The sequence below is a fragment of the Mchenga conophoros genome, linkage group LG7 (assembly GCF_057382185.1).
Source record: "Mchenga conophoros isolate Kocher_MC1m ecotype Shallow Benthic linkage group LG7, M_conophoros_male_GT1.1, whole genome shotgun sequence".
Taxonomy (NCBI): domain Eukaryota; kingdom Metazoa; phylum Chordata; class Actinopteri; order Cichliformes; family Cichlidae; genus Mchenga; species Mchenga conophoros.
The window spans coordinates 12,880,199-12,903,451 of record NC_140532.1 but is presented as its reverse complement, the minus strand read 5'-3'; the positions used below and the strand labels follow the sequence as shown (position 1 = coordinate 12,903,451).

Below are 23,253 nucleotides of genomic sequence, written 5' to 3'. Positions count from 1 at the left end.
TGTAAATGTGTTTAGCAGAGTTGATCTAAAGAAATTCCGATTTGCCAGCAACCAGTGCACCAGGAGCACAATGGAGTATTCCAGCATATTGCTTAAGCCATGGCCTCTGAAAGCACACTAATTGCATCTGGGATTTGGTTATCCAATCCCACAGTGCATTGCAGCCGGGTGAGGAGCAGGGGGGTGAATTAGAGTCTGGCGGGGTGAAGCTTCTGCTTGCTGAAGCCTTGACAGTGCTTTGTACTGAATGATTGTTCTCCAGACAGCTGACGGAGGTAGCGGCGTACGCAGAGTTGTTTGAAAGCCCAAAAGGATATGCGGCTGCATCATCAAAGTCCAGCAAGTCTTCCATGTGTCAGGGAGAGATTAAGCTCTTCCAGAGAGGGCAACGCCTCTGATCACTCTATTCAATCGATGGGATTTGAATAAAGGAATAAAAGATCAGGCATTGTGTATCTGGGTGCTGTGCAACCGCTGGATAGGATTAAGGCATGTTGGAGCTGTAACAGTGACAGACACCATCAATCACAAGTTCCCTACACTAGTTAGCTAAAGTTGATATTAGCCCTAAATAGGACACATCTGTTTGTTGCTGCACACTCTCAGACTTTAATTAATTCTCAAGTCATTTTATTTTTAGGCATGGGTTTTTATTTGTTGCTGCTCCTGTACATGTGCACAAAAATGTAAATTGCATCCTTCCTTTGCTCACAGTGAGGGGCTCACATACACTGTGATACTGCAAATTAAGCACAGAGGCAAATTCATATGCACAGCAGAGCACACACAGGCGTGCGTGCGCACACACACACACACACACACACACACACACAAACACAAACAATATGAAAGTCACTGTGCAAACAAACTTTGGTCTGGTGGTCTGCTTCAGCCTCATTTTCCTGGCTGAGTTCTCTATCATCGGCCAGTGCCTCTTCCACAGGCTGTGTCAGATAATAGCTTCCTTTCTCCACTTTTCAAGAGAGAATGAGTCTATTCCCTGGAAACGGAGTTCAAGGGCAGGTCTATGTAACCCAGAGAAACACACTCTTGCCAAGACTTTGGCTTCAGATCCTGAAAATCGCCTAGCACGTCTTATGCCTGATCCGAACACGTACCCTACACTGACCGGGAGCCCCGACTCTTCAACATCAGGGTAAGGAGTGTTGTTCCAGTTCAGGTCCATGAACTGTCCTTGCCATCTTAACTTCTATGTCTAACCAACTACTAATTGTTCACACTGTCGTCCTCTTGCATCAGAAAAAAGAGGTTTCTTGATATCTGAAGTACCAACTCAACTGATGCTCCCACTTACTCAGTTTTTTTACCCTCACTACTGCCTTCCATCTCTTAGCCCTAGCCTTTCCTCTTTTCACCCATCATGTCCCACAGTGGGATATAATTACTAGAATTCTTTGCCTGGCTATGCTCTCCTATTAATAGCCTAGCGTTTAAGCCCTTTCCCTGGTCAGATGGTCAATGCTTGAGGGCAATATGTCACACTACATGGGCACAAAAGGTAGCCAAACAATGCCTATTGAGGACCAGGTGCCATTGCAGTAATACCATTTGGCTACCATTCACTATTGTGGTGCACTGTGCTTGCTGATACAGTACATTAATTGCTAGCGGTTTCAAGCTACCATGTTAATTAAAGCACCTATGGACAAGGTGTGTGCAGTCAACTGTCCACAGACGCTATTATGACTGTCTGGATTAGCTCGTTGGCATCCTTGAATGACTCATATAAAAACACAATGACAGACAGGAGGAAATATGACTGCGCCCAACACATGAAAGAACATGCAATAGCATAGCTGAGGCATCATTACCATGACTTTCCATCATTATGCTGCATGAGAGATACGGCCTTTCTTGAAAAGATAGCCCTGGCGATCAAGCCAGCCTCTTTAATGATGTTTTGAAACTTTGTGTTCAGTGGGAAGAATAAATTTGATTGCTATTTTTGACATTAAGTCGTTCTTTTGTTTTTAAGTGGTCTCTCTTTTTTATACATAATATGAGCCTCAAAACATACTGCTCCTCAGCAGAACAATTGTGATTTTGCTTTTAAATGACAATCCAGTGAACCCAATCCAGACTAACAAATGTATAGTAAAACTACACGTATGAGGCCACAATTTAGGTATAACCAATTTATTTATCCTCATCTGAAATTGTGAAATGTGCAAATGTAAAATCATTAGGCTCCAAAGGAGGAGTAATAATAAGAATCCAAAACAAAAGGGCAGTGGATTTAGAGTGATAGTTAAGAGCAGAATCTTGTCTGTTACAATGAAACATACTTTGACTTCAAAATATTTTTTTAAGTTTTAGTTTGTTCTGCTAATTCATTAATTGCTTCAGCTGAATAATAATTTCATGAAGTTACTTAAAACTGCGTTTAATTTTTCTAAATAGTTCATAAGTAGCTGTTACTAACATATTAAATTGCAAATTCTAAATTACTTTACTACCTTTAATGAAGAAGGCTTTCCACAACTATATATTTTCTGAACTCTCCACAGGCTCTAAAGGTGGAGGTAAAGGTGGGTGGAAGAGGACAGGGGCCTCTTTAGATCCTGGTTGGGCCTCCTGCAGCAGCAGCTTGCCTTCTGGATAAGAGCAGCAGACCTCAGTCTCTTTACTTACAGCCCGCTGGAGCAAGAGGTCGAAGCGCACCTGAACCCTGCTCAGCACACAGTGGGCCACAGGGCCGAGCAACTCACAGGACAGCTGACCCGCTTTGACCTTTTCCTCTGCTCCGGGCCCCTGGGACTCCCTCCAATAAGCTCGGGGACCACTCACAACCTCTCTGTTAGCGCACTCTGGCCCTCAGCACCTCAGTCAGCGAGCACCCCACGACTGAAAAACACACACTCACTCAGTCATGTACTCAGCCATGTACAGTGTATATTGTACACATAACAAAGGGACACGCTCAAACACTGAACAGGCATCACATACTGCCTCATGCAAACACAATCTGTCGCACACAGCCATGTAGTGCATCTCCCCGTCTCCCGGTGTCTCACTCACTCAGGCTTTCTCTCCAATTCATGTGGAGTCAGATTGGCGGCGAGGATTAAACTGGTGAATATCCCCATCTTGTGGACAGTGTTTGTGTCATTATGAGATGCTGTGGAACAAATATTCACTGTCTGGTTCCACCTCTGGTCATAAAACCGATTTTCCAAAGCATATCAATATTACCGATGGGGCTGCTGTATATGTACCGTAGATCATGTTATCGTTTTCACTGAAACCCCTTTTAATTTTTTTCCATTAGCATTCACGCCAATTGTCACTGGTATAAACGATTTGTGTTCAAGTGCGAAACACTTTGTCCACCTCCACAGCCTCCCAGGGTCAAAGAGGCGACAGGGTGACTTTATCTTGAATGTCACTTTGTTTTTGGTTGGTTAGACAGTATCCTCTCTTGGAATGGCTTCTCGGATGAAGGCACAGGTGAGGCCCACAAAGGAGCAGCCCCCTCTCTCCGTAGCATTTCCTCGACTAAAACAGCCCTACATTTTAATATGCAACATCTGTGCCGGGAGAGCCTTCCAAAATGGCTGCTCCTTGGAGGATGACGGTAGAGTCTGCTCAAACTTGGGGTTGGGGCATTTGGTACTGCAAGGTTCTGCACAGATGTTAGCATTCACAATGTCATTCTGTCCTTTGCCTCAGTACCCAGGGAGGTCTATTTTAAGGGAGGGTGGTGTGTTTTCTTCTTTAGTTTCATGAGATCACTTTATCTGTGACTGTCAATGTAACAATTCTACATAGACTCGTTCAGCCGAACTGGGACTGCTGTCTCCGATCAGTAAGGTATGAAGGAGAGTTTCTGCCTGTTAATTTATTGCCTGCTACTGTATAAGGTGGTACTGCTTCTTTTGTATGTGTGAAGCAAAACAGAGGTGCGGTGCAATACTTTAGCCAATTACATTTAAAGTCTTCAAAGAGATAAAGACAATGGTTGAATCAGGGAACTCAGTGAATCGGCTGCATGAGTACATGGAGGAACATTAGCTCAACTACACAGAACTGTGTTTGTGGTGTGCTTTCGCAAAGAACTGAGAATATTTTCTGTGCAGAGACGCGATGACCTCAAGGCTGCTTGTCAGTCAGATTATTCAACTGATTCTCAAACAAGACTCTAGACATGGCTGGAGAAAATCAGAGAGGGGGAAGAAAAGACCAAAGGAGAGAAAAGGCAAAACTAAAGAGAAAGGGACATGTACAGTGCCTAATGCATCACTTACACAAAGAAGATGTTCATATTTAATGCTCATCATTAAAGCAGGGTTTGAGCATGGAAGACGCTTCTGTTATTTTCCCACACCCCTTGAGCCAAGTCCTTGTGACAGCCCTCCACTACATCCCGGCAAATTATCCGCATGAGCTGCGGCGAACAAAAACAGCCCATTGCGGGGGAAGTGAGGCCCAGCCTCAGCTCCACTCCTGTGATGGGGAGACACGTCACTTTGCATCAGCTCCAGCCTTCCAAACCACATCATCTGCAAGTGAGGAGAACAAGACCGCTCCATGGGGAGAGGACAGTCAGAGAGAAGAAGGCCGATAAGAATAAAGGAGATAGAGAAGAGAAGAGAAGAGAAGAGAAGAGAAGAGAAGAGAAGAGAAGAGAAGAGAAGAGAAGAGAAGAGAAGAGAAGAGAAGAGAAGAGAAGAGAAGAGAAGAGAAGAGAAGAGAGACTGTTGGCTCTGGGAGACATATTAGTGTCCTATTGGGCAAGTTCATGTAAAGTAAAGAGCTCTGAAAGCTACATGATTTGTATTAACCTTCAACTTTAAGTAACATGTCACATATTATAGGTGTAAAATATATGAAACACACATGAATTTGCAGTACACAAATAGAAAGCGGCTTAATTTCTCTTCTACATACTTATAGTAAAAATCACAATAAAGATGTTTGATCCACAAACTTCTGCAGGACGTATGTCAGCCAGTAGTTAAGTTAAACAGAGTCAGGGCACTCTCTGCTGGACAATGCTAAACTTGCAGGACCTGTAAAAACAAAGTAGCAGTGGTGGACTGTTTTTTTTTCTTTTTTGGACACATAGAGTACTAGTTGATTTTAGATGTTTAGAAAAGCACAGATGCCTATGGCCTCTTTCTCAAGGATATAGCCTGACGGCCAAGGAGACTTGAGAAAAATTGAGTTAACACCAAAATAAACCTGTCTTCCAAGATGCATGTGCTCCAAGCCTAAATTGGCCTATTTAAAGGCAAAACCATAGACAGCCTTTGAATAATATTGACTTGCAAAGTATGTAGCGGTCAAGGACGGGACAGTAGACAATGCTAGTTGCCACAAGAGTGATGAGCAGTAAACCAGATACATTTAGGAGTAGTGCAAAGTAAATAGTCAACTACTCTGCTATTTTTACAAATTAATGATTGCATTTGTGGTAGGAAGAATATAAGCTCATGAGAGAAAAACTAAAGAAAAATATACGGTTGTATTTTATGGTAAAATTCAATTAAAATTTGAATTATTGCGCCATGTTTAAGAATTAATTAAATTTTTTAAAATTAAACTGATGCCTTTTTATGGTTTAGTTCTGCCTTATGAATCTAATACTTCCATTATGAAGGAGAGCTATTTATGCCAGGTCTGATCACAAAAATATGTACTCTGGGAAAGAATAAAATTGTACCAAGCTAAAATAAATATATATATATTATGTTGGTAAATGTGATTTGCAGAATTTATTATACCCTATTATACCCTTTGTGTGTGTGTGTGTGTGTGTGTGTGTGTGTGTGTGTGTGTGTGTGTGTGTGTGTGTGTGTATATATATATATGTGTATATACATGTATATACAATCACAATATTACAAGTATTGAATACATCCTGGTCTCCTGGTCTCTATATTGTGTTTATCTTATCAAAAATCTCTTAAAAGACATGTTTACTGTCAACAACTCTTTGGTATTTTATTACTTGAAAACCGAACGATATGCCAATAGTGGTCCAGTGTACACACACACTGAATACATGCAGACTGTCTGTCTGAATCATCGCTCTCTTGCTGTAAACCACTCTGTACAGCCGAGCACACTATCCATATTCATGTGATTTTTGCCGGAAGGCATTGGTGTCTACTAAAAATAGCATGGTGAGAGAAAGGGGCTCACATTGTGTATCCTAACATTCACGAGCCCAGTCTCTGTGATTGGTTGTAAACAAGTGTCTCCTTGCTAGGAACCTTTCCTCATGTCGTCAAGTAAACACTTGTAAATAATTGCTGTGGGTCAGAAATGAAGACGTATTCAAGGCAGAGTACATACTGTAATTCAACAGAGTCACGCATTGTTTGTTTGCACACCTCAATAAAGATATCTCCAGATGGTTGGTGTTTGCACATAGAGACTGTGCTGGTAGATCCCCGTTAGCTGCATGTGTTTGTGGCTTTTTTGTGTCTTTATGTCATAATATGTGTAATTCCCAAAACAGATGGGCATCTATTGTTAGTTTGTGTGGAATTGAAATGAGCAAGTATCACTGAGAAAAACTGATGTTAATCAAAGGTTTTAAAACATGTCAAAACATTTTTATTTCATTTTTGTTTGTACAAAAGCACATTGGTTTGGGTTAAGGATGAATTGAGGTAGTATCTCCAGCAGATGGCACCACCTGTCTGCTACTGTATAAATCCTGTATAACTGATTGCTCACATTATAATGGTGTTCATAGTAGGTCTAAGAAAGTGACTATAGTGACAAATAATCACTGCTATTTGTAAACATAACTATCATGATCAAAAAGGTAATATACTGAACATAGATTAGGGACAATTTCTCACACAATATGTGTAAAATCCTAGATTTCTACATGTCTGCATGACCAATAATACTTCTCATTAAGGATTATAGTCGACTTTGAGCTATTTTAGCTTGGTTCCTAATCAGCCAAAATTACTCAAACGTAACTAACAACGCAGTTAATTAGTAGTCTCAGAAGTGAGTAATGGAATATTCTCAGCCAAAACAACAGTGATTTGCTATTCTGAGCCAAATACTTTACATACAGATTTTCCTGGCCCAAAGGGAAATGTGCTAGAATGTATGCAGGTCTGTGTTAATGTGGCAAAGTTGCAGGTCATTTCCGTTTTGAAGACATAAAAGCCTTTGGTGCCTGAGGCTACACTTTGACTTCCTTGAAACTGGACATGGAAACTGTGACAATGCCTCTGTAAGCATGAGAGGGTCTGTGTGTGAGTGCTGTTTGAACAGGATGCAAGAACTGAGGGGGGCAGATACATTCAGAATTAAAGTCTTTTATTTCTGTATCAAATGTTTTCCACATTATGTGTCTCCTAGTTAAGAACAACATTATAGCACACTAACGTGGAAATGAAAATTATACCCCCTTTACAAAAGGGCAGCTGCACGAGGTTGAGCCTTACTGGCCAATATCAGATAACAACTGATCTTTATGTTAACCAATCAGATGGCCAGGGATTTACTGATGTTCATGATGAAGTGACTTGGGCTGCAAGTGGCATTCATTTATTAATTTAATTTATCTGTACTGAAACATATTAAGTATGTAACATAAAAGGTTAACACTTTAGCATTTGGAGCAATACATGGAAGTAGATGAGCTTTCCCCAGTCACAAAACAGCAAAAACAAAATAATTCACAACACAAAAACAAAAGATCCATTCCGACCTTAGTGAGCAAAGACATCAACATGTGGATCCCCTGAAGCGGAAAAAGCCATTGGGTTTTACGTAAGAGAAGCTTAGAGTTCCCACTGAACATCCGTCATGTTAGTGAGCCATAGATCCTGAGTGAAATTAAAAGATCACTGAGAATGTCAAGATCTTAGCTGTACCGGCAGTTATAAATGAATATAAGATTAGTACTGTAGATTTATTTAAATATACAAAACAAAGTCTCTAAAATTTATTAACACCGTGACCATGTTTGGATCTTTGCAGGCATTCATTTTTACATAGCCCTCTTGACGTCCTTCCACAGCTTCTCAGTCAGGTTTAAATCCGGACCATTGTAACACTTTGATACTTTTCTCCTTCAGATACAGTAGATTTGCTGCTGTGCACTCAATCAATGTCCTGTTGCATGACCCAGAATCCTCCAAGCCTCACATTTGACTCTAAAATATTTTGGTTTACAAAGAAGTTCATGGTCGACTCGGTGACCGCAAGGCGCCCAGATCCTGTGGCTGCAAAACAAGCCCAAATCATCCCACCACTACTGTGCTTAACAGCTGGTGTGACAGAGTGCAACGCTATGCAATACAGAGTGCTCACAAACACACACTCAGCCTCTTTATGCAGCATTTCACACATGTGTACCAACACATGCAGCCTCACATGGTGAGAAACATGTGGCCTGCTGAGATCTGAGCTTTGTGGCCTTTAAAACTCTCGCTTCAGCTTGCCGTATGGAGCGAACGATGCCCAGCTTATGAAAACATGCAGTACTGTTGCTCTTACACCAACTGAATCAATTCAAGTTTTGATTAGAGAAGCACATTAGTGATTCACTAAGCCTCTAGCAGATTAGGCTGCTCGAACTGCTAATCAAAACCTTATTTTATCCATTGTGCATGTGACAGTGAGGCAGAACAGCAAATGAAGCAAATTATTATCCAACACTTCATAAATAGATGGGTGTGAGAGACTATGTGGTATGGAGGCTTTATTGTATCAGTCCAGAGTCACTGCATCACTACCCTGGCAGTTATTTGGTCTAAAACCTTCATCCTCCCAGAATTATGACATCCAAATAAAGATATATGAATGTAAAAAAGAGAAAAAACTCTTTTCATTTATCCTTTCTGTGCCAGCTCACTGCTGTAAAAATATTGTATAAATATATGTGCTATTACAATAAAGCAGTGCATTAAGGTGTTACATGAGCAAAAGACTCAAAACAATTATGGGACAAATATTTACAAAACCTTTTAACTACAATAAGGTAAACACAATAAATTTTTAATAACTGTCCACAATATTGCTTAGGCTGCTCAGTTCATTGGAAAAGGGAAATAATGTCTATATAACCATAGCGACAAAAAAAACAAAACAAAAAAAACCAAAAGAAACTCAAATGACGCATATTTTTCATTATGTGAATACATCACCTATCCACAGAGTTTATCTTTGGCTTCTAGGGCCAGACCTCATTACTCTGTATAATCATACAGCACAGAGAGAGTAACTAAAAGGGGTGACGCCAACCTCTATTTAAAGTTTACCAATGTGTTGACCAGGACGAGGTAATAAGAAACACTTTCTATTATGGGTTGGACAGCAATATATTCCATCAGTTCCTCTTCCAGTACACTATTAATAGACTGACACCAAATATAGTTTCTTTGTTTTTTATTTTTATTAAAACACGCAGTGCCTTTATCTATTATTCACACACAATCACACCCTGATAGAGGCATTGGGAGCAACTCAGGATTCAGTATCTTTCCCAAAGATAGAGGAGAAGACCAGAGGAGCCAACCTTCCATTTGGTGGATGATCTGCCCTGCCTCCTAAGCCACAGAATAGAAATAGAAAGGGCATCCAATATAAAATTTGTGTGCCAAATACCCAATATCCATCTGCTGTGGCAATAACAAGAATATAGCAGTCACCTTGCAAAGAACCACTGCATCCCTATCTAACACATAAGCAATCTAAAATACACAGTCTGTTCAGCAGTCCAGAAACCTATGACCTGCACTGCAGAACACAACAACTGCAATAATTAAACTTACCAGCAATACATCATTTAAAATTGCAAACCAAACAGAGCCCACTGGTTTAATCAAACATGTTTCTTCTGGGAAACAGTCTGCAGCTATATCTGGCTTCCTCGTAATGCTAATGCAGTGCCAGTAATCTGCCAACGTACAACAGCATCTACAATTTCCTAATTTTCTTAGCTCTGTCAGTTTGTGCACAGATTCAACTGGCTCTCCCTTTTTTGTACTACAGTAATTATTTTTTACAGTAACACCAACTCCACCACAATCTGACTGGCCCAGTTGGCATGACAGACTGTAGTCGCAGTAAAAGTAGTTATGATAAACGGTAAACACACGCTAAAATGTTAGATCAAGTGTAATGAAATGCTATTCATAATCATAAAATGTATTTCAGATGATAGAAAGCCATGTGACTTGGTGTAGTTTGGGATTAAATGTAAAGGTAATTAAATGTCTTAGTCATGTTCTTTTGGCTGCCATTGTTATGTTGCCATTTTTGCCAACAATAAACACAGTGGAAACAACTGGAGGATCAGATAATCAGGACAGTAGTTAGCTAGCATTATACTGGGGATCATTAACACAGCTAACGCACTAATTTAAGATATTAAAATTAACGCAAAAGGTACAGTCTTACCTCAGCCGTATACATAATGGTCTCTAATCTTGGTCTTGGAAGTGCAACAGATTCAGCAGCTAGCTAAGCAACTAAGCATTAGCTTAATGGCCAGATACTGTACTGTGCATAGTCTTGATAGTCTAGTCTTGATATTGTATCAGGGAAAGGGGTGCAGTAATTTACCGAAAAGTTGAAACTTGAAAGGCAATGTTTGGTATAACTACTTTTATTCTTCAATACAGCCTCTGAAGTAGGTTTTCTTGTCATTTCTTTCTTCTTCTTTTTTAAAAATGGTGTTCAGAAATATTTCTCCAGGGTTCTTAAAGGACATTCAAAGCTCTTCTTTTGATAGCGGCTGTCTTGTGCTCCGATGTCGAGCCCGCACTTTTTCAGTAATATTAAGGGTCCACGCTCTCGGGAGTACAATCCATGGTGGATCATTTTCCATTGTGTGTTTTTCTATCCAGGTATGCTTTTCTTTTATAAAACACACACTGAACACCATGCTGAGATGTGTCAGTGCAAAAATACTATTTTATGTCTTATTTTATGTAATTCGGCTAAAGAAATGGGAACAAATGATCTGCTTTTTGCAACAGCCTCCAGTAACAAAGTGCCTGAAGACAGAATTTAAAATTTGTTCTTTGCCAAGTGGTCTTTTATGTGTAGACACATCACTGGTTCATCCATTGAGTTAGTGCCTTTTTGCCAGGACCAAGGACTGGAATGAAAGAGTATTGATCATGTGGCCAGTTGAGTTTTGGCTTTGCAAAGGACCCCACTTCAGCTCCGTATTATAACTGTGATACAATTTGCAGCTCAACTAATCCATGTAACTCAATTTAATTGATAATATAAAACCTTATTTAAAAAAAATAATAGAATGAATGTGCAGTTTTAATAATATATTGTTGTAATCAACCATAGCAAATAAAAAGTCATTCTTTCATGGCTGTAACGTCTCCTTTCTTATTAGTCTTGGCAACACTTCCCCTGTCTCTACATAAAAGGCTTCATTTATTAAGTATACTACAGACTAGACTAAAGATTAGGTTATCGAGGAAATTTACAAAGTTATGGTAACACTTGTAAGTCAACATTTAGTTTTGATCATCTAGATTTATTGAAGCTAAATAATCCATATACACATACACATCTCCTTTTAGACAGAGAGGAATTTGTTGGCTCTATATAGAAACACTTCTCGAATAAAATATTGAAACACAGCACCATTCACACTTATAGGTGACGGTGAGTTGTTCTAAAACAATGAAACTTTCTTGTTTTTTTCTTTTTCTTTTTGATGGCGTACCAGAGGATTTGGTTTTTGTAGCTGTTGCCATTTTATTGGTCCCTTAACGTAAGACAAAAGTGTGACACTTTGTCAGAAGATTATGTGTCAGGAGATATAATTGAAACATAACAGCTTTTGATACCACAAGCAGCACACACGAGCTTTCATTATAACATCAAATTCTCAATATCACCAAGTACAGTGACACCTTGCTTAAAACCAGTAGGGAGATATCTGTTAAAACTAAATCAGGGCTCCCAAAACAGTCACTTCTTCTCACATCAGATGAGTTGCAGTTTTGTACTCTGAGGTTTAAGTTAACTTAAAAGCGTGCTCTTTCACACTCTGCGTGTAAATTTGTGGTAAAGTTAGAAAATCCTAAAAGCAAATTGTTTCCTCTCTGTCCTGGGGTTGTGAAACAGTGTAAAAGTAATGGACATGCAATGTACTCATGACTGTGCCAGTCAGTTCCCAAGTAAACTGAACTGGCAAACAAAAACCCATCACCTAGCTTCCATGTTTACCTTTAGTTAAATAACGTGACTAGACCGCTGAGGACAATTTGTCATCTATTAGCCAGGTGCACTGTTATATTTAAACCCCTTTTATGAATCACAGGATGATACAGTGTGTCCATATGCCAGTGGGAACTGGTTTTCCAAGTATTTCTGCTACATTCTACACAGTACCAAAAGTTTTTCATGAATCCCTCCTTTCAGGATATTGTAACATGTATAAATCACCATACTAGGTTTGGGTTGCCTAATAATATAGTTCTCTTAGAGCAGCTAAAAATGATTTGAAATCATAATCAAGCTTTAGTGGGGGGTTTTCAAGTAAAACTGTATTTATATAACACCTTTCAAAATATTGATCATAAAGTGCTATACAGAAGAAAACAAAAACATTAGATATCAGTACATCAAAATAGTTAATTACAAGGAAAAAAAATAGGTTTTTACATGCAGTTGGTTATTAAAATGCTCCACAGAGTCGGAAGAACTCAAACTAAAGGGGAGATTCAGAGTCCTGGTGCTACTATTGAGAAGGCTTTGTCACCTATAGTTTTCAGCCTCGTACGTGGCACAGCCAGCAGGCCTTGATCACATGACCTTAGGGACCTGCTAGGGACAGATGCAAAAGTTCTTTGATATATGCTGGTGCTTGATCATTCAATGCTCTATACTGTAAGCGAGACCTTTGACCATAAAAAGTAAAACTAGATTCAAATTTACCCCGAGGTTCCTGATGGAAAGTTTGGCATAAGGGGCTGATGAACCAAGAGTTTCTGTTATTAGAGTTGTGTGTTTTTCTGGAGCACAAACAAGAATTTCTGTTTTGGTTCTTCAAGGGCAAATGTAATTTTTTAAGGCTTTCTTTTTCATAAAAACAGAATGACTATATTTCTCCCCTAAAATATGATTAAACTGACAGTGATGTGAATTGACTCGCAAATAAATAATTAGTTCCACAGTCCACAACTTTTATAATATCTCAAAGTCAAGGACAAACACAGTCGAGGGAATTGGGACCGTGATGCCCCTTTGTGGTTTGGACATTATTGTGCAAGTGGATCATGGTAAGTAGGACAGTAAAAATGACACAGACAGACCTAAAAGTGTCTCATTCCCATTCTCATTCAGGGAACCTGACCAAGCACCAGTGTATGCGTACTGACAGATAAAACACACTAATGACCTATATACAAAGGAAGGATAAAAAGGGATAACATCAGCTTGAAATTTTATGGCACCATCTTTAAATACAATATATATAATCTGTTCTCTTGTTATAAGCTTTTTGGACAAGTACTCCTGTAATATGTTAAAAACTATTTTCAATGTATTTCCATGTACCAGAGAACAATTATATGGATGTTTGTCACAGAACTGTGTGGGTTTTTTCAAACTGTGAAATCCATACTTTGCCCCCCGCTTTGATTTAGATGCACAGGAGGAATCCATTGACAGCTAGTTTTAGATGCAAGCATCAGCACGACTGAGGCGGAGATATGTCTGAATGAAACAGACAGGGACTGCCTCATAAAAGGCAGGATCTCCATGGTTTCCCTTGGACCTGGGCCTCGTTGCCATGGGATTGGAGGGCACTACTGAGCGAGAAAAAACACAGAAAGACAGGAAGGAAGACAGTGTCATCTTTCCATGTGCCTCGTCATACACAGTTTATTTTGCCTTCTAGGTTTAAATAAACTTTATCATCGACAAATTCACCTTAAAAGTAACTGCGAAAGAAATTCTACTTAGAAATTGTGCGTCACATTTTGCGTACACAGTCTGCCCATTTTTAGAAGTGTCTAAAATTAGCATCGATCAAACACACCTTCCTCCCCCAACATGCACACACGATCCTTTCACATGACATGTATCTTAATGGCCTGTTTGCCTAATGGTGTAATGGCTGTTTGAACAATATTGTGCCCTGTCCTAATCCCAGTCCTAATGCCACTAACAAATCTCTTAGTATAATAACAGTATAATACTTATTATTACATATTAAGGACAGCAATCATTCATTCATGTTCTATAATAAGGTTGCACTTGCAGTAGTTCATACCTCTTCGGAATAAAGATAGGAAGTCTAAGCGTCTAAACAGGACAGGGTTGACCAAGTTCAAAAACACTGGTTCTGTTTATATAAGCCTTAACAGATGTGAGGAAGACCAAACACCAGTATGTTTGGTTGTTATGTACTAAACAGGTCACGCTTGGACTCAGCTCCATACAGTGCCTGAGGTGATTGAGTGGGTGGTGTAACATAGGGCAGGTGCACAGGCTAAGTGATGAGTCTGTCTACGTGCAGACACAGCATGATTTGTTCTCAGCCCTGTCGCAAACTGTGAATGTCTATACAGAAAACATATATTAGGCAGTTGTGTCAATTTAGTGCACTAATACACTGATGTTGGAACTGACAAAACAGAGCCAGAATGAATTACCCGAATAGACTGAATGGCATGGAAACTAAAGTGAATAAAGTAGAATTTAACTACATAGTACTGGTTATACTGGTAGAACACATTGTAGAAGCAAATCAAATTTGGTTACCTATGATTTAGAGCAAATGTCTTACCTCAATTAAATGATGCAGACTTGAGTGAGTTCGGAGCATCATAGGGCATTGCCAGTGTGTGTGTGTGTGTGTGTGTGTGTGTGTGTGTGTGTGCGTCTGTGTATTTCAGTCAGATCTGGTTTCATCCGGCCTCATTTGTCCCCAGACTAAGGTTGAAGCCTACTCAGTGCTTCCACGAACCTGGCGCAAAACTGGACGTTGAAGCAGCGTTAGTTTGAATAGTGGGCTATAAACAGTGATGTCAAAAAAATCACAGTCCTACCACTGCATCATGGAATATTTTGACCTCTTGTAATCGGGTACTCTGATGAAGGTTCTTTAATATTTCAACAGAACATTTAATTTGACTTTTGATAGGAATGATCTTTTGTGTATCTGTGCGGTGACTGTGCAAACATAAAATGTAGATCATTGTTGACAGGGTTTCTTTATGATTGTCTACATACATGTCAGTAAGCTCCACCATCAGCACATTGTGCCTGTTACACATAAGACAAAATTAGTAGTATGTTTGACTGTTGCACCTTGAGGTGGAGAAAAAAAGAACAGCATACATGAAAAACCTTTAGAGCATCGATTCTGTATTGTTGACATCAGATATCAGTTTATTTTACTTACTTAGGAGTTTGTCATGGGTCCAAAAACTGTCTACTTTAGCTACTGTTGGCACCTCTAAACTAAAGTTCACCATAGTTATAAAGCCCTGCTATGATGCCAGTTACCAGCACAGATAAGAGCATTGTTTATTTATAGTCTCAGGTTGGTGCCTGTCTTTTTGCTCCAGTGTCTCTCCCTCCCATTGTTCTTCCTCCAGTGCTTTTGGGATTTTTTAAAGTTTGTATTCTGGAATTTATGAGCCACAAAAAAGCACGTGTTTCATTAACTTCAAGTCCATCTCTTCAACCTTATCTGGTCCTATCTTCTTGAACTTCATGACACCTGAACAAATTTTAGGGGAATGTTTTGGGGTTTTGTTTGTTTGTTTTGTTTTATCTTTGTTTTGGTTGTTAAGCCACTAAAACTGACTTATGAATGATAAAATCAAAAATCAAAATATTACAAGCAGCCTGTTACAACAAAAACACATTTTCCGCCATTTCTTTAGTTCAATCTATGGGAAATGCCGAAGATAACACAATTTGATTCAGATAAAATAGTATTGTTGCACCAACACGATCAATCCCAAAGAAAGATTAGTTGAAAACTTGGTATAGCTCAGCACGGTGTGTAGTATGACCTAATTGGACAAGTGGAGGAAAAAAGAAACATTAGCAGGCTTAAATCACTACCTACAGCAGATGAACAATGTCTGAAAGTCATGTCATTAAGAAACAAACAAACACACAGAAACAAACTGACACAGGTCCTGAGAGATGCCGTTCTGGCCTGTCAGTTGATTCATCAACTGTGCACTGAAGCCTCATCTGAAATGGTCTCAGTGGTAGAGTGGCTGTCAAGAAACCTGGTTTCCCTTCCTTTTTAAGGATGCAAAATTAAGATACAGAATACAAAAAAATAAAATACCTCGAATACCAAACAATGATGAATAACTAGAAATGAACAAGTAATAGTAACCAAAATTGAAGACAAAGGAAAACATGAACCTAAAAATATATAAAAACTATATGAGAATGAAGGCTACAGAAGTAATGGAAAACTGGACTATAAGGACGCTAAACAACAACAACAACCCAAAACATAATCAGACAAACTATTTAATAAAAACCCATTATTGTTGACAACAACAAACAAAGACAGGACAGTGTAATAACCAAAAGTGTGGCTTTGTTTTCTAACAGCAGCACTGTGCCATAGAGGAATAATTAGCTACTGTTTCATTTTTCAGCATGGCAATGATCACAGACACATTGCCAATGTGGTAAATGCATACCTAGGTAAAAACATGAAATACTATGAGCCATAGATGGGCCTCTCCAGAGCCCGGACTTCAACTAAGGCAGCTAACATTCAAAGAAGAGCTTTGAATGTCCTTCAAGAAGCCTTGAGAACTATTCCTGAAGAGCTGTTTGTAAAGACATTACAAGAAAGCTTGACTGAGAGAGCTCAGCTCAAACAATACTGGATCATGAATCAAAAAATGCCCACTTGATGCTCACACCCACTTGCTCTTATTTCCATACCACATCCTCCATTCCTCTTTCTTTGTCATCCTCTCTTATAGGTACGCAACACAGGAGCCAATGAATATTCAGTGAGGCATTCACAACCAAAAGGGGGGTAAAAAATGCAAAGAGCTGATTAACACTGTACTTCTTGAAGTCAATATATGCAATTTTCAGCATAGATTTATTATTTTCATTTCATACTTTTTCAGCTGTGTTGTTACATACATATATAACATCATATAAAACTAACTAAGAAAAGCTCCACTTTAACTCATGTGGGCGAAACTGACAAATAAATGGAATAAATGACTGAGCAGTTTTCCATGAACAAAAGTTCAATAATTTCTTAATCTGAGAAGATAAAAAAGGTGGAGCAATAGAGGCCCTGCTGTCCAGAATGTTCAAACACATTTAAGTGACATGCTTAAGTGTTTGTCATATGCTTTGTACCATTAAGAGCCTGGTAAAACAGAAAACAAGATAAGGAAACTGGTTGGAACAGACTCTTACGTAGGAAGCTGTAAAATGGCAAGAGAGATATGGCCGGGGAAGGGGATGGTTTGTATATCTTATGATAACATTTTATTTCCATTAAAAGAAACGAATGGACACTAAATATGTGTGGATGCGAGCAGAGAGCTGAATGCAAGAAAGGAATTCACAGTAATGAAGACTGAAACATCTTTTATTATTTCTACTTGTTGCTGTCACTTCCAGGTGCCCATCTAATGTACTTTGTCAATATGCATTAGCTGGGCAAAGGCATCCTGGTGAATGAAGGTAACCAGGCAACTGTTTTCAGACACTTGAGATTAAGCCAGTGCACTTCCCCCTTTGTACGTTTATGTTCATAGTGCAGAGCTTGTAAGGAGCCAGATGTTTCCTACAGATAGTATGAAAAGAAGCTTCTAGTAATTGAACAGAAACACAAACCGAATTTGAAATATGTTTTAGGTTTTTACCATGCAGATAAATACAGAATTATTAGCCCCCGTATGAAGTTCAAGGTTTTAGTCAAAATTTTCACAGGTGTTTTTTTTAACAGAGCAAGAGATTTTCAACATTTCCAGCAGAGTGTTTTTTAAAATACTAGTTTTCCTTAAAAAACAGCATATTTGGAAAGCATAAATGATTTGTATTTGCACAAAATGAAATAATTATTCCAGAAAAAAACTGTGGTTAATATTATTAGCCCAGAGAAAACTGTTCATTTTATGGAACCGTAACACAAAACACTGCAGTGCAAGGATATTATTTAACTTTGTAAAGCTCAACAATTGTCAAATCAATTGGCACTGAGAAAGCATCATACCAAAAACAAAAGAAATCAGTTTAGACTTAAGAAAAAAAAACGAAAAAAAAAAAACCCTGCTGATCCTTACATAGTAGGAGATGGATATACAAAGCATTTCCAAGTGTCAAGAACTGGAGTGTCATCAAAAAATTCAAAGAGAGTCGCAGAACAAACTTGGCAGAGGTAGGAAGCGAAAGAGTTCAAAGACTCTGGGAAGAAAACTTTGTATGAGATGTGCCTAAAGACCCCAGAACAACTCTAGTGACTCAGCCACGTCAGGAATCATAGTTATGATTATAGTGAATTATAAGATAGTCGCTAGGACAGGAATGGACTGCAAGGTTGCACACCAAAATAAATTCAAAGCTGGTTTTGGGTTGTTGCTTTGTCTTCCAACACAACAACCAAAAACATGCAATGCCCCTGGTGAAGAAAATCTGTGGACTGAACTGAAGACCAAGGTTCATGCCAGAGGACCATCAGATCTGGAGGAGCTTGAGAGATTTGCTAAAGAAGAATGAGCTGGGGTTGCTCAGGAGTTGTGTGTGAGACTTGTTGAAAACTACAAGACTGCAGCTTGTCCAGCAAAAATGATACACAACTGATTATTAGCATCTGGGGTCTAATAATTTTCTGTTTTACAGAAACATAAAAAAATAATAAATTGGTAGTGACCATCACTGTTAATTTGGGGCAGCTGTTGAATAAACCTTATATTGAGTGATGATACTATAAAAATGTTTTTATGTATTAATTTTATCTTTATATCTGTGAATTAAAAGCCATGCTGAGATGGCCATCTACTTGACAAAAAGGGTGGAAACAGGAAAAAGCCTGACAATTGTTAAAGTGAGCCCTGTTTCCATGAAGTTCAATTATGGCTTTAATGCCATCATTTCAAATAAATAACTAATACGCCCACTAATTTAAAAAAAAAAATGCCTGTATGTGGCACCAACATGGACACAGAGTGTGTTGCTGCTGTTGACTATCAAGACTAGAGAAATCATTGATGGACGGGGTAATGGGAATCACAGGTAATTCTCTTTTATGATGGGATATTTCACAGTTGAACCAACAGTTGATGCGAAATGATCCAGCCGTATCAGCCTCCTTACGGAAATATTGAAATACATCCGGCTGTTGAAACATTTTGTTGGGGAATTTTTAAAGGCTTGTTTAAAAGAATCAATATGACCTTTCACATTACAGTAATACAAATGTGTTGAACAACAAACTAAATAAAAAGGTTTATTTTCACACAAACAAGTGTGAGGAGAGGGGATTTTCAGGCCTTTCTGACTATTGTGGAGCTGTAGTTCAAACTAAAGCTCGCACTGAGCTGTGTTTGTCCAAAGGCTTTTCTCAGGGACGTCATTCAAACTGTAATCCAGTAAACATATTCATTAAAAGCATCTGGCTTTATAATAATTAAAATCCAGCAGGTTATTGTTATAGCTTTGGTAGTATTTTTTTATTGTTAATGTATTTGTTTATTTTTCCCATTTCCTTGCATTACTGCACATCATTTTGTTATATAGTTTAGTTTATAACCAAAAGTTGTAAGCCCCCCGTCAGAGATATTCTGAGCCTGGAGAAACATATTAATCTTTAACCAGTAGTTATCGTGGCAGCTGGTGCTTTTAAGCCGGATCTTTATTACTCAGAGCAGCAGGATATGCTTGGAGCGTGTCTGCATTTAGAGGTGCTGCTCTGCTCGGTCGAGTAAACATATGTGTATATACACACGTTGCACTAAGATGCTGGTTTTTGGCTATTAAGGTGGCTGGAAGGAGCAAACATATTTAACTCGTACACTGTATTTAACGAAAAGCAGTGTATTATATTCAGAAATTAAAGGGACTTTTTGTTTGTTTGTTTTTATTTCCCATTTACATTTTTGCTTTGCTGTATTCTAAATAAAAGAGGATATTAGCAGGTTATTATTTGATATAGATTGACTTGTATGTGAAGAAAGACTGTTTATTTAGGAAATATGAGAAAAAAACTTTCTTTAACTACAATTTGGTGCAATAGATGCTCTTTTGATCTTCAGCAGATAATAATGAAATATGGCAGGAGGTGGATAAAGAAAACAGAGCTTCTCTTGTGCACCGCTGAAATTATACATACTCAAAGGTGAAATGGAAAAAAGCCCATGTGAGCTTTCTGGGTTTTATATATATTTTTGATCACAGAAAAGGTCAGGAAGAGGACAAAAGGCTTAGGAGAAATGGAGATGGGAGCCATCTCACTCCAGCGGATGGTACAACCACATTAACAAATTAATCACTGACAGGCTGTAAAGGGATATTTTTAAATGCGTGTTTTGTTTTTAACTTTTTCTTGGTGATTTGGACTTTTTTATTAAATAAAAATGTCTCTGTCCCAGGCTCAGTTTGTAATATCATGGTGTAACTCATCCTAAATTTAAAATTGAAAACGTACTCAAAAAATGTACTCGAGACAGATAAAGTCAACTTTTTCCATAATTTAATTATTACAAAATCTTCTTTTATAATACAAAAATTTAAATAAATAATTCAGTACATAAAAAAAAAAAACTGCCAAAGTACTTCACTTTATAAGGTTACAATGCTTGAAAGAGGCAAATCACAATCACCAAGCAGATAGTCTCTTTTCAGAGTGGACATTTTGTTCACGACTTTAAAGCGAAGGGACCGCTGGCTGAGGTCTTCCTCTGAGATACCATCAAAGAAGAAATCCTCATTGAAGATCGGATTACGGCTCTTTCTGATGACAGTGCTGCGTTGCTTCTGGATTTTTCCGGGAATCAGAGACAGGCTGACACTACAGTTGATAATCTTGGGGTCTACAGACAGAGGATAAAGGCCCTCTGCACTGATGAGTCGAACTCGCAGTCTTCGGTTATCTGGACAGTATTCTGCTGAGAGTCTCAGACTGCCCTCTTTTCCAATGGGCACCATTTTTTCCTTCATGACCCTCTCTCTATGCAGAATCAAGTCCATGGGGAAAATGGTGGGTGGTGCCAGGCTGTAGTTGCTGGGCAGCCCTTCAGCCAACCCCTCTGATGCCCTCCTCATGACATTGGGGCTGTTGTCGGTGGAGCTGCCTTCATCTGTGGACAGGGAATTGTTCCTAGACACCATTGCTTTCCTTATGTTCCTTGACAACAGCAGTTCATGGCTCAGCGCTTTGAAGAGGGAAGACTTGGCAGGGCACCTGGCCAGCAGCGGCGAGCTGAAAGGAGAGGATTCAGTAGAGGAAGTGGTATCACTGTCTAGAGTGGTCTGCCAGTTTAGGGTGTAGCCTCTTGGGGAAAGCCTGGAGGTCAGGCTGTTAAGGCTGAAGGAGGAAGGAGAGGAGGAGGGCGAGGTGGAGGGGGTGAGTTTGGAACACATGCTGGATCGACTTCTGGGCAGCAGCAGGGGAGAAGAGCCTGGATCAGAATGGAAAATTGACTCCTTTCTTCTTGTGTGGGGGCTCTCTAGTAAAGTGCAAAAGCCATAGCTGGTCTGGGTTTTGGCTAAGTGTGGAAGCGATAAGGCAGCCTGGCTCTGAGGGTCTGCATTGGTGCTCTCTTCATCACTGCAGCCATCGTAGGGGCTCTCATCCACACTTTCTACCTGAATAATGTGTTGGTTGAACGGCTCATGAAACGTCATCTCCGTCTCAGGGCTGGGTCCTTCACCTGGAGGCACCTTCATAATGCGAGCTGCTCGGCTTTGCTCCGTGTTCTTCTCCTGCAAGGACAGGATCGTTGGGGGAATGCAGAATTCTGGGATGTTGTCAGGGGTGATGATATTAGGACAAAGAGAAATCCGTTTGGATTTGTCAGCCTTTTCTCCCAGCATGATGTCACCAAGTTTATAGCTGAGTTCTGCTGTCAAGGTAGGCAGGCTAGTTCTCTCCACTGACATGCGGATCCTCTCCACCATCCACATGGGTCCTCTGGTAGAAATCCAAAACTCTGTGAAAAAATAAAATAAAATAATACTTGAGTTGCTGAATTATGTTTTGAAATCAAATGCATTCACAAATAGTCAGGATATCCCCAACAAGTACTTGGCAGGAAGGTTTTCTTACCTTATATTCTGGGGCTATGGATAATCCACAATATTATCCCAAAAAAGGACAAAAGCTCCAGTAAGGTGCTGAAAGATAGAGAAGTTGTAAGGGCTCTCTTGACAGCAGATGGAGGTCCTGCAGATCTGTGGCTCTTTGAGAGACGCAGGCGGTTTAAATGTAGCAGGAAACCAATAAATCTAACACACGCCTCCAGCTCAAACAGGATCCTCCTGCTCTCCTTAGCCGCTGGTTCCCATGGAAATATCCGAACCACAACAAAGCTCAGTGTGCCTGTAGTGGCTGCCGTGCTGTTTAGCAAGATAAGCGTGTTACTGTACTTTGAAAGTGAGCAGCTGGTTTTTAAACAAACTGTTTTTAAACAGACTTCTAAATCAGATGTTTGTTTTTCCATGGAAATTAAATTAGAATGTGGGCTTTACCTTGTTCTAAGAACATAAAAAAGGTGATCTGTTTGATAAGAGTTCTGAACACAATTAAATAATAACTCTTGCCATTGATGTCTAAATTGCATTGTCAAAAGTTCAGGACACAAAACTGCCTTGCGTATTAACTTTAGGAGACATCGTTTGGTTTAAAGAGTTTAAGAAAAATAAGCAACCTGGTTTTTAATATAATGCCGATGAGTGTTTTAATGAAATAAAGGTGGAAATTTCTGTTGTTTGAACCAGGTGAGGTTGTTTATATTTGCACTCTTATCAATGTCATACTTTTATGTAATGTGGCAATATGCATCGAGCATATTGGTGATGTAATGATGCAAAAGTAATTTACTGCCATATCACTGCATCACCAATATTCCTGATGCAGTTTGCTTCATTACACACATGTCCTTATAAATGAGCCGAGTACATTTTCTGTCTTGAGAGTACTTTGAATGTTTATTTGAAATTTGAGAGAAAGATAGCTTTCCGCACTACGGGACTAGAGTTTTATGAAGGAAATCATCTGTGAAATTGGAAAAATTAAGAATGTGCTAAATGTGCTTGCTGTAACTCTTA

The 23,253-nt window shown here is 39.2% G+C and overlaps 1 protein-coding gene across 1 annotated transcript; it reads right to left on the bottom strand.

The window, feature by feature from the left end:
• Positions 1-20,583: 20,583 nt before the first annotated feature.
• c2cd4a (C2 calcium dependent domain containing 4A) lies at positions 20,584-22,373 on the bottom strand. Its single transcript, XM_085281097.1, has 2 exons — positions 22,253-22,373; positions 20,584-22,136 (listed from the first exon to the last, which is right to left on the bottom strand). Exon 2 carries the CDS (start codon positions 22,108-22,110, stop codon positions 20,767-20,769), a length of 1,344 nt encoding a protein of 447 aa, XP_085137223.1. The 5' UTR covers positions 22,111-22,136; positions 22,253-22,373; the 3' UTR covers positions 20,584-20,766.
• Positions 22,374-23,253: the final 880 nt, after the last annotated feature.

Excerpts from the sequence above, each read along its gene's own strand:
- c2cd4a (XM_085281097.1), bottom strand. The coding sequence starts at position 22,110 with ATGTGGATGGTGGAGAGGATCCGCATGTCAGTGGAGAGAACTAGCCTG.